Source organism: Eutrema salsugineum, unplaced genomic scaffold (genome assembly GCF_000478725.1).
Source record: "Eutrema salsugineum unplaced genomic scaffold, Eutsalg1_0 scaffold_2, whole genome shotgun sequence".
NCBI classification, from domain to species: domain Eukaryota; kingdom Viridiplantae; phylum Streptophyta; class Magnoliopsida; order Brassicales; family Brassicaceae; genus Eutrema; species Eutrema salsugineum.
The window spans coordinates 17,081,630-17,092,525 of NW_006256829.1; the positions used below are offsets into that span (position 1 = coordinate 17,081,630).

Genomic DNA, 10,896 nt, shown 5'->3' on the forward strand with positions numbered 1-10,896 from the left:
TGTTTAGCTTTATAGTTTAGATTTCGTGACAACCAAAACCCAGAACCAAAACCCAAATCTGTTTAGTTGTAGTCTGATTTAAGCTTTGCCGTGAATTCGTACTGAAACAACTTAGTCTCTATGGATCGATACCCTAAGTACTACAGCGCACATATGTGCACTTGCAGACATTTAGGGGTTATAAATTTAAAACCTGAAGCTTAGTAAAACGAGAACGAACCAATACCCGTTTACAAATCGCAATCAATTGCTGTGTGAAAAATATAAGAATACACAAATAAGTTTGCTTTTTTTTCATCTAAGTTCGATCGTTCCTGACTACTTTTTACTGAAAAAAGAGTTTATTTCCGTAAACTTAATAAGGTGGCAATTTGGATGTCAGAAAAAAACCATAAATATTTCAAAATAGAAATCTTTTTCGCATGAACAGATGTTAGATAAAAATTCAAATTGAAGTAGTCGTAGGTGAAAATATCTGTGTCCCTTTTGTTGGGCTTATTAGTCTCCTTATCAATTAGAGGGTTCACTTTAGTTGAAGATAAGGCTTAATATCGGGAATAACTTTCCTATTTCTGTGTTTCAAAAGCTCTTTTCCTGCTTTTTCTACCTTTTCGCTCAGATCTATCTTGAAAATTAGTGTTTCTCTTAACTTTGTTCACCACTTTTCTGGATTTTGGATCTTTAGCTTCAAGTTCTTGTTCTCGTGTTTCACTTCTGTTCGGTTCAATGTCGGCCAGTATGGACCATGCGATGATGACTCTGTCGATGGAGGAAGAAGAGATTCCGTTCGATATGCCAGATCTTTTGGATTACTGTTCATCTGAAGATAACGTTCAGAGTATAATAGGTAGGCTGTCAAACCCGGAGTGTCAAAAGATGGTGAGTCGTATCCTTGATATGCCTCGCAAATGGCAGCTTTATGATAGAGTTCGAGGGATAGTCTTATCTAAGGAAAGGTTTCAGTTCATTTTCTAGTATGAGCATGAGATTGAAATGATTCTGAAAAAAGGAGTCCATACGTACAACGAGTGGGCTCTTGCTATTGACTGCTGGATGGCGAAACCCCCTGCTGACTATCTTCAGTTCATCCCAGTCTGGATCCAGCTTCGTCAGATACCGGTTAATTACTATACTAGTAAGGCCATCACAGCGCTGGGAGACCTTGTTGGTAAGGTCATTGAAGTTGCTTTTGATCCGACCAAAAGCCAGAGTCTCGGCTTTGTCAGGGTGAGTGTTCTGTTTGATGTTTCCCGTCCTATCAGACTTTTGAAAGTGGTCAATCTCCCTGGTGGTGGGTCTGCAATGGTTTTATATGATTTTGAAAGAATTCAGAAAAAGTGTTACTGCTCCCAGCGCCTCACTCATCACCAAGAAGTTTGTCTTTTAAAGCTGTTAAAGAAGCAAACGAAAAAGTTCTCCAAAGAAGGGCTTCGCTGCGCTTTCAATCTCTTCGGATATTAAATTCTTAAAAGAAGATAACCCTCTCTTTGGAGTCATTGAAAAAAGGCAAGTAGTTTTGAATCCTGCAAACGAAAGGCCTAGAATTGCTAAAGAGGTTCTATATGGTATGAGGCAATACCTGTTGGTTGCTAATGGAGATGAAAGAGTCACTAGGGAGGCAAGAATCAGGTCTTCTTTGGCTGACATTGAAGGGGATTTGTTTGCTCAAAAGTCGTTGCTGAGTCTTGAGCCGATTCTAGTGGTCTCAAAGAATGTTAATAAAGAGAAAAATTGTGGTTGACTATAGCAAGCAAACAATGTGTCATGAAGAACCTGAGATGCAGGGAAACAATTAGAAGCTGATGATTTCTGCGATAGCTGCTGGAATGCCTCGAAGAAATGATCTTAACTTCAACTTTGATGGAGTGTCTTCTGACTATCTTGGTCTGAGTCAATTTTCTCAGGTTTGTCCGACGGTTTTCAGAACACCCTTCTCGGAGGCTAGCTCATCCGGGATTAACCTGATGAAAACGAAATCAAGGAGAAGACCTTCCAAGTTAGAAAGACAAGGATGCCCACCTCGGTAGCTTCAGCTAAGGGAAAGGAAAAAGACTTGGCTAGGGTCACAAAGAAAAGAAAAGTCACAGATGAGACTGATGCTTCTTTGAAAGTTGCTAAACACATCCAAAATGAGATAGTCCCAAAGGAGGGACTGTCCAATGCACAATGAGTCTTTTGAGATGGAATTGTCAAGGTTTGGGGCGACCTTAAGGTTTGAAAATTCAACGTCTCAAGGAATTGCGTAAAGAACACTTCCCTGAGATTTTGATTCTGATGGAGACTATGCACAGTAGGAATGTTTTAGTTGACCTTCAAGAATGGTTAGGATATGATATGGTTTGTACAGTTAACCCAATCGGTAGATCTGGCGGTTTGGCCCGTGTTCTGGAAGAAAGGAGTCGACGTTGAGGTCTTGTTTGTAAATAAGAACATAGTGGATCTGCGTGTACAGTTTGGCTTGTTGTCTTTCTTTGTGACGTGTGTATATGGTGATCCTAACTCTTCTTTGCATTCTCTGGTATGGGAAAGGCTGTCGCGAATTGAGATCCAAAGAAATAAATGTTGGTGTATGCTTAGGGATTTTAACGAAATCCTGAGTAATGCTGAGAAGGTGGGTGGGTGGTCTTAGTAAAAGTCATGCTTCTTTTGTTCTTTTTTCTAATAGGCTCAGCGCCTGCAATATGTCTGAGTTTCCGAGACATGGAAATGGTCTCACTTGGGGAGGTTCGAGAGGTGATACATATGTCCAATGTAGGCTTCATATGTGCTTCGGAAACCAAGCTTGGCTTCAGTAATTCTCTGTGTCAAACCAAACTTTTTTAGCTTAGAGAGGGTCTGATCACAGGCCTGTTCTGGTAAAGCTGATGTCATCTCAAGAATTTTATAAGGGTTGCTTTAGGTTTGATAGAAGGCTGCTGAACAAGCCTCTGGTCAATGAAGCTGTGGAAAATACCTAGAATAACTCTATGGGAAATCGAAGTGGGAAAGTGGCTGATCGTCTACGAAGATGTAGGAAGGCGCTTAGCAAATGGAAGAAATCTAATCCTTCAAACTCCCAGGATAGGATCCAAGCGTTGCAATCTGATCTGGAAAAGGAGCAATCTTCTAATCCTCCCTCGATTTTTTGTTTGAATCAGCATAAGAGGGAGCTGTGTGAGGATTATAAAGATGAGGAGTTGTTCTGGCGACATAAATCTCGAGATAAATGGTGTGTTGTTGGTGACCCAAATACATCTTTCTTCCATACCTCTGTGAAGAGTTCTAGAGCAAGAAATGTCTTGGATAAGCTCACGGATGAGAATGGTATTGTCCAAAGATCAGAAGCTGCTAAGGGTGATGTGGCTGCTTCTTACTTCAGAAATCTCTTTAGATCTTCTCATCCGAGCAATTTTCAAGAGATCTTCTCTGGTTTTGAGCTGAAAATCACTGAGTCTATGAATGATCAGTTGATTAAAAAGGTCACAAAAGAGGAAGTAAAGCAGGCTGTATTCTCAATCAAGCCTTCGAGTCCTCCTAGAGCAGATGGTATGACAGGTCTCTTTTTTTAGCACTACTGGGACATTATTGGTGATCAGGTTTCTTCAGAAGTTATTAAATTCTTTGATGAAGGTTTCTTTCCTGAAGAATGGAATCACACGCAGCTTTGCCTCATTCCGAAGATTACCAACGCACTCTCGATGCCAGACCTGCGTCTGATCAGTCTCTGCTCGGTATCTTACAAAATTGTGTCAAAGATCATGGTGTCAAGGCTCCAACCGTTCTTGCCTGATATCATATCTCCAACGCAATCGACTTTTGTTGCTGAGAGGCTCATCTCAAATAACATCTTAATTGTTTATGAGGTGGTGTATGGGCTTAGGACATTCCCGAGAATTGCTAAGGAATTCATGGTGGTGAAGACTGATATGTTAAAGGTGTTTGACAGAGATGAATGGGATTATCTTTGTGCCTTGCTATCGAGTCTGGGTTTTCATGAAAATGGATTGATTGGGTTCTGTTCTGTGTAAAGACAGTAACCTACACAGTCCTCATCAATGGGAATGAGCATGGTCTGGTTGTTCCTAAGAGAGGATTAAGGCAGGGAGACCCTTTGTCTCCTTTCCTTTTTGTGCTGTATACCGAGGGTCTGAATCACATGTTAAACATAGCTGAGCAATCGGGTCAGATTGAAGTAATCAGATTCTCTGCTTCTGGTCCGGCAATTCCCCACCTGCTATTCGCAGATGACAGCTTATTTATGTGTAAGGCTGATGAATATCAATGTGAGTGTATCCAAGGGATTCTTCAATTCTATGGTGAAGCAACTGAGAAAATCATCAACTTGAGCAAATCTTCAAACACTTTTGGCAGCTAATTTGATGAGGATTGCCGTATCTTGGTGAAGGAGAAGCTTGGAATATTTGCTGAAGGTGGAGCTAGTACCTACCTTGGTCTTCCAGAATGCTTCAGTGGATCAAAGGTTGAATTGCTTGCTTACATCAAAGATAAGATGAAGGCTAGAATCTCAGGTTGGTTTTCTAGGCAACTTTCCCAAGGTGGTAAAGAATTCCTGCTCAAAGCAGTAGCAATGGCGATGCCGATCTATGCTATGTCTTGCTTCCGCCTGCCTAAAACCTCTCTCGCCAATCTCACTAGTGCCATGTCAGACTTTTGGTGGAGCTCTCTTGAAGATAAGGGGAACATTCACTGGATTAGCTGGGAAAAGCTTTGCCTCCCTAAAAGCCTTGGGGGTCTGGGTTTCCGAGAATATGAAACTTTCAACCAGGCTCTTCTAGCTAAGCAAGCTTGAAGGATTCTTCAGAACCCCACCTGTTTCTTCTCTTTAGTGATGAAAAATAGTTACTTCGATCAAGAAGAGTTTCTTTCCTCCGACTCGGGTTCTCGTCCTTCTTATGGCTGGAGAAGCATTCTACATGGCAGAGAATTGCTTCGTAAGGGTCTCAAACAAATGGTGGGTAATGGCTGTTCTTTGAGAGTTTGGATTGATCCATGGATTCAAGATGAAAGGAAGCAAGCTCCTCTTATGAGAAACATAATCACCGACCTGAATCTTATGGTATGTGATCTCATCGATACCTCGACACAGCGCTGGAACAATGTCAAACTTGATGATTTATTTTATAATGATGATGTCATCTTGATCAAGTCTATCAGGGATGTAAATGGTATCGATATTTTCCATGGAAGAAGAGCTTTCAGTTTTATTGATAGTTTAATTGCTGCCAAATACTATAGTTTTTTGTGGGCATCTGAGAGTATGGCAATTTGAAGGTTTCTAAGGTGGTCTTTGCCTCTGATGGTCCTGATCTGATTGGAGTTGTGTTACGTCCACCTGCTTGGCCTTCTTTCAGGTTCCACTCGACTGCTTTAATTAAGTCTCTAACTAGTTTATCTGATTGGCGAATTGAGATAGAAGCACAAGAATCAAATAGATGTGCTTCCTTAATTGCTCGAAGTGTTACGGCTGAGGACCGTATGTAGCTGCAAGTACTCGGAATTGGCTTTGTGCTCGGTTTGAAGAAGAGAGATCTTTTGTTTTTTTTGTAATCTCTCTATCGGTATTGGCTTTTGATGATTTGCCTCGATCCCTTTTGTATAACTCAGGTTTTAACACCTTGCTTAATAAAATATTCAGACGGCAAAAAAAAAAGAAAAAAAAAAACAGATGTTAGATATTCAAGCATCGAGACAAAGCCTAAGGTTCGTTCCTCTCTTTTTTCATCAACTTATACTTCCATCAAATATGAAATAGTTCAATTATATGGTCAATCTGATAATTAAAACCAATAACTACATAGCAAAAATAAGCTTTGCTAAAATCACAAATGAGAATAACTGAATATATCGTTAATGAGAAAGACATATTGTTACATTAGAGCGAACAACATAAATTGAATTCAGAGAAGATAATGGTTGAAACTCTTATATAAGAATTGAAAGAAGTTGAAAGCCCTTTGGGGGAAAAAAAAAGAATTGAACGAAGTCACAGAAGAAAAAGTAAATCATAAGTAGGTTATATTTCGACCAAAACAAAAAAAATAGTAGGTTATATTACTCATAAAAATTTACAAGAGTTATCCCTTAACTGTTGTTATTTTTAGATCATTCTAGGTAATTTTCTCTATTTGTTAATAATTATGATTGCGAACATGTCTACATTGCTCAATAACGGTCTACATTTAGATTAAAATATAAATCAGAATACATTTGTTATTTGCATCAAATAAAATTTTCTTGATTAATTGTTCTGCATTAATAGAATTACCACAAACTAATAAAAATTTATTGAAAGTATTTTTTTGCAACATTTTAAAAACTTTTATCGAAAATTCTTAACAGTTATAAATCATTTTCTTTAACAGGCGATGTAGAAGGTTTTACAAAGCATGCAGATGTTTCTTTAATGGAGTCAGGATACCATTTGATGCATTTTCCGCCTATAAATTGTGATGCAATGCAAGTCTGATTGCAATTCGAAATCTTTGCGCAAGGACCTATAGGAATTAGATTACTCCTATCTTCAGCTTCTGCAAGATCTGAGTTGAAAATTTCAAAACAAATTAGTGAGTTATTTAAAAACATGGATTGTTTGGTTAGTTACAAACTTACAGTACAATATCCCAACATCAACGAACGTATACACTTAAGCACAAAAATGTAAATAATATGTCTCAGTAAAAGTATGAATGGGTAAATATTAGAATATCAAATAGAAAAGAAAAATCGATTTGACTTTGCATACTTATATTTAAGAGAATCGGCAAACACAAGACCGCAAAGAAAAAGCATTTGCTTGATGAATTCATTTTGATCTTTCTGTTTTGATTTGTTTTGTTTCTGTGTTCTTATGAAACCGAATTGTTCAAAACCATTGAGATATATAATTGAATATGTGGATGCAATTTTAATTTAGATACTATACGGTCGTAGGATATGTTATTTGACTAATTGTTAACAACAACTAATTTATTAAGACCCCAATATGGAAAGCCAAACCGAAAGAATATAATTTTATGAATGTAACATCATCAGCTTTGACTATTTGTTATGGAGTTGTTCTTTTTTTTTTTTTAAGGATTTAAATTTAGTATTTTTAATGTTTTTGGTAATCTTTTAATGAAGAGACAAAACATAATGCATCATTTTGAAAAACATTTTCTCTTAAAAAATAGTGAATTTTGGAATATTTATATCGCAAAATTGGTTATATTGAAACTCAAAAATATTTTTTATCTCATAATTTTGTGTTTATGTTAGTAAAAATGTTTTCAATCATCCATGTTTTACAGAATGTTGAAGATTTTGGTTAAAATATGAGTTATAATTTTTTGAATATTAAAAGGATTTACCGAAACAGTCTCCAGTCAAATTACTTTAAATATCTGAAATTGAATTACAGTGTACATGAATATAGTTTAGTTTTGTAAAAACAAAAGAGTAATCTAAATAATACTATTTAAATTGATTTTCGAAATGGCATGTTATCATTCTCTTAATAACATTTGTAGTCATTTTGTTTTGTCTTTTAATATACTTTTGAAAAAAAAAATTTAACTACAATAGAATTTAACTTTCACTATTCATGTATCAAGAAAAACCATGTAAAATAGTTACGTATTGAATTATTAGTTGTTACGACCAAAAAAAAAAGAATTATTAGTTGTTAAAGTAACATGTGGATAAATCATGCTTCGGCCTTGTCAAGACATTAGGGTCCACTATCTTTTGGACGAAAGACTCGTCTCCCAGCGCTAGAAAGCGGTCTGACTCATCCCATGATCAGTGCCGGCATGAGACCTAATCTCCTTACCATCATTCCTATGACACTCAAGCATAGTCTCAGCATTCGAGTGTTTTGGTACTAACAAAAGAGCTCATCTGCTATGCCATCTACTACTCCACCAAACATAAAAAAATCCTATAGATATATACACTTTAATCACTTTCTCTGACACATCCTCAAGAAATATGACAGGACGGATCAACCATGCCAGCCCGATTAAAGATTTACCAAACATAGTCGATAAAGACCCTTTCATTTCATTAGAAGAAGAAGGGGACAGAAAACAAAAATAGATAAGAGAAAGAAGAAAAAAATACACAGTCACTCGATAAGATAAGATGAACAAGGCCGACAAAAAGATCATACAATACAAAAAGAAGAGGATGATAAAACGTCAACCCACCAGGAATCCAGGATACCTCAAGAAAGTATCTTCCTCTCTAAAATCTGATCATTTTTTATATTGCCTGCTCATCGAAGAGCTCAAACTTCTCTTTGAGGACGAATTTTGTTCGTCAAACCTCTCAAAAATATCAGATTGCGCATTAAATTACTTTCAGATAAGGTTCAGAACAAGAACCCTTACCTTCTCTTGGACCTTGTCTCTCTTTATAGTCCTCAGAAGACAAATCCTTTTTTGTTCTTCCAGAGGCTATCTTGACCATTATTGCAACATTTTCCGAAACCTTTAGTGAAGTGTTTTTTATTAAAAAATAAAAAGAAAGAATCCCTAGACATGGATCTCTTTTGGTTAATTACAATCTACTATCCCAATATGTTTTAACAAAACAAATGTATAAAATATTACCAACTATAGGTCTGAATAGATAAATAATATAATATCAGATAGAGAGTTTGATGATTTTTTTTTTACTTTTTGGACAAAAAAAAGTTAGGTTTGCATATTTAAGGTCAAGACTCAAGAAAATAGTCAGACACGATAAGCAGATGCTTGATGAAACACTTTTCATCTTTCTGTTTTTTTTTTTTTTTTTTTCCTTCTTATAGAATTGAATATTTCATATTACAGTATATATATAGTTTTAAAAAAAATCTAAACACATGTTGTATATAAAATACTTGTTTTTTTAATATTGATACAAATTATAAGAATTACTACAAAGAAAAATTTATAATGGACAATATTACCCATTCCATTAGAAACCATGACAAATAACATCACATTAAATTTTTTTTATAAGTTTTTGTTTATTAGTCTGCAGATATTAATTGTATACTCTGTAAATTAAACCTCATACTTTTTGGTGTAGAATCATTAATAAAATATTTGATCAATTATTAGACCAAGTAAGCTTGCACATATTTAAAATGCTTGTTAGAAGTGATCTTTCATGATACCTAAAATAAACCCACAACCTCGTGAGCAAAACTATGTTTGGTGAGGTTAAGGGCATCTCCACCGCGGGTTCTAGAGGAGTTTATAGGTGGGGTTCGTTGGGTTTTTTTGTATTTTTTTTAAATGGAAAAAGCCCGTTTTGTGGAAGGATCGGTTCGTTAGGAAGGACCCAAAGAACCCATTGAGAAGCAGGTTCAACACGCACGTGTCTCAATTTGATTGACCGACGAAGAGAAAAAATTACCCCGACCCTTTCTCCTTGTTCGTATCGAGCAAACAAAATTTTTCTAGGACATTTTTTTCTTTCACTCCCACCGAATCGTCACGAGCAAATCGGCGAGTTGAACAGCAAAATCGACAAGGCTTCTCCGCTCGGATATTCACGGTATGTATTAGGGATCGTTGTTCGGTTAATTTTTGATTAAATTTGTGTTGATGTTGATAGAAATTAGGGTTTCACGTTTTTTGAGGAAATTGGGGATTTTGGGATTGAATGAAATTAGGGTTAGGGATTGGATTAAAGTGTTTTTGCGATTCAATATGTATGTCTTTGCGATTCCATATCTATGTGTTTGCGAATCCATATAATATTTGCATAAATTTGTGTTGATTTTGATAGAAATTTAGGGTTTCGAAATTTTGGGGAATTTGGGATTTTGGCTTTGAATGAAATAGGGTTTAGGGATTCGATAACATTGTCTTCTGCGATTCCATATGTAGGTCTATCCAATTCCATGTATATGTGTTTGGTGATTTCGGAGTTATGATTTTTGCTGATTTCCAGTTTTGGGATTACTTGAGTTTATCAGTTTGTGAACAAGGTATCCGCTTATTTGATTGAGTGTCTATCTTTTATATGTTTGAACTTCATTGTGATTGCTAGATGATAGTGATTGTGGTTTCTCGGATTTAAACTGGTGATTCGTTTTTGTCATTGTTTACATTGTGTATATGGTTGTAGTTTGGCATTTATGTTTGTGCCAAGTTTGTATTTGATTGGTTTGCGTCTTTGTTTGCAGAAAATGACATTTCAGCTTCAGCGAGCCTTCCTTTGAGGAACCAGAACTCGACTTAGGCTGGGCATATGATAACACCGTATTTTGACCACTTTTATTGATCATTTTGAAATACCTTTTCTATATTTTTAATTGCTTTCAAGTACTTTTATTACGTTTTTATAGTATTTGTAGTTCCAAGACTCTTTTCAGGAAACTTAGAGAAAAACTTAACAAAATGGATAGAAGACCAGATTTTTAGCTAAGAGTCAAACCGTCAGAAGTTCACCCCCGATTGAAGGACTTCTCACCGTCTGATCCAGCTCAAATTTTGAGATCTCGAAGATGGAAGTATCAGCTTTCCAGCACACTTTACAGCTTGGCAATCCAACGGTTCAGTCAAAAGATACGCGAAGAGCAAGATGTCCCGTAAACCAGCCGACAAGCGTTTCCACCCGCGGCCAACAGGCCAATTGCCGCGGTCACAACCAACCCGACCGCAGCCAGCCATCCATTCCCTGCGGTCACGCACATCCCGACCGCAGCTAGGCAACTCCGAGTTTGAAGGGCCATTTCTGAAGCCCGTATCATTTTCCCAGCCACAATTCCGGAACCCTAGACACCAGAGAGTATTGGAGACTATAAATACATATCATTTAGGTCGTTTTTAAGAAGGGAAGAAGGGAGACGAAATACTTTACAGAAATTTTAATTTAAGCTTTGTTTTTAGGTTTTAGGGAGAGAGAGATCTATCTCTTGAA

At 36.7% G+C, this 10,896-nt stretch overlaps 3 protein-coding genes across 3 annotated transcripts; 2 read left to right on the plus strand and 1 right to left on the minus strand.

Annotated features, from left to right (window-relative positions):
• The first annotated feature begins 726 nt into the window (after positions 1-726).
• Positions 727-2,795, plus strand: LOC112086605. The gene is made up of 5 exons (XM_024155578.1): positions 727-879; positions 976-1,305; positions 1,424-1,714; positions 1,905-1,996; positions 2,666-2,795. Exons 1-5 carry the CDS (start codon positions 727-729, stop codon positions 2,793-2,795), a joined length of 996 nt encoding a protein of 331 aa, XP_024011346.1.
• Positions 2,796-2,966: 171 nt separating this feature from the next.
• On the plus strand, positions 2,967-4,789 carry LOC112086606. The gene is made up of 4 exons (XM_024155579.1): positions 2,967-3,534; positions 3,625-3,914; positions 4,010-4,198; positions 4,385-4,789. The coding sequence occupies exons 1-4, from the start codon at positions 2,967-2,969 to the stop codon at positions 4,787-4,789; spliced, it is 1,452 nt and encodes a 483-aa protein (XP_024011347.1).
• A 1,463-nt stretch (positions 4,790-6,252) lies between these two features.
• Positions 6,253-6,841, minus strand: LOC18017499 (putative defensin-like protein 31). Its single transcript, XM_006402103.2, has 2 exons — positions 6,743-6,841; positions 6,253-6,536 (listed from the first exon to the last, which is right to left on the minus strand). Exons 1-2 carry the CDS (start codon positions 6,804-6,806, stop codon positions 6,340-6,342), a joined length of 261 nt encoding a protein of 86 aa, XP_006402166.1. The 5' UTR covers positions 6,807-6,841; the 3' UTR covers positions 6,253-6,339.
• Between the last annotated feature and the right edge of the window lie 4,055 nt (positions 6,842-10,896).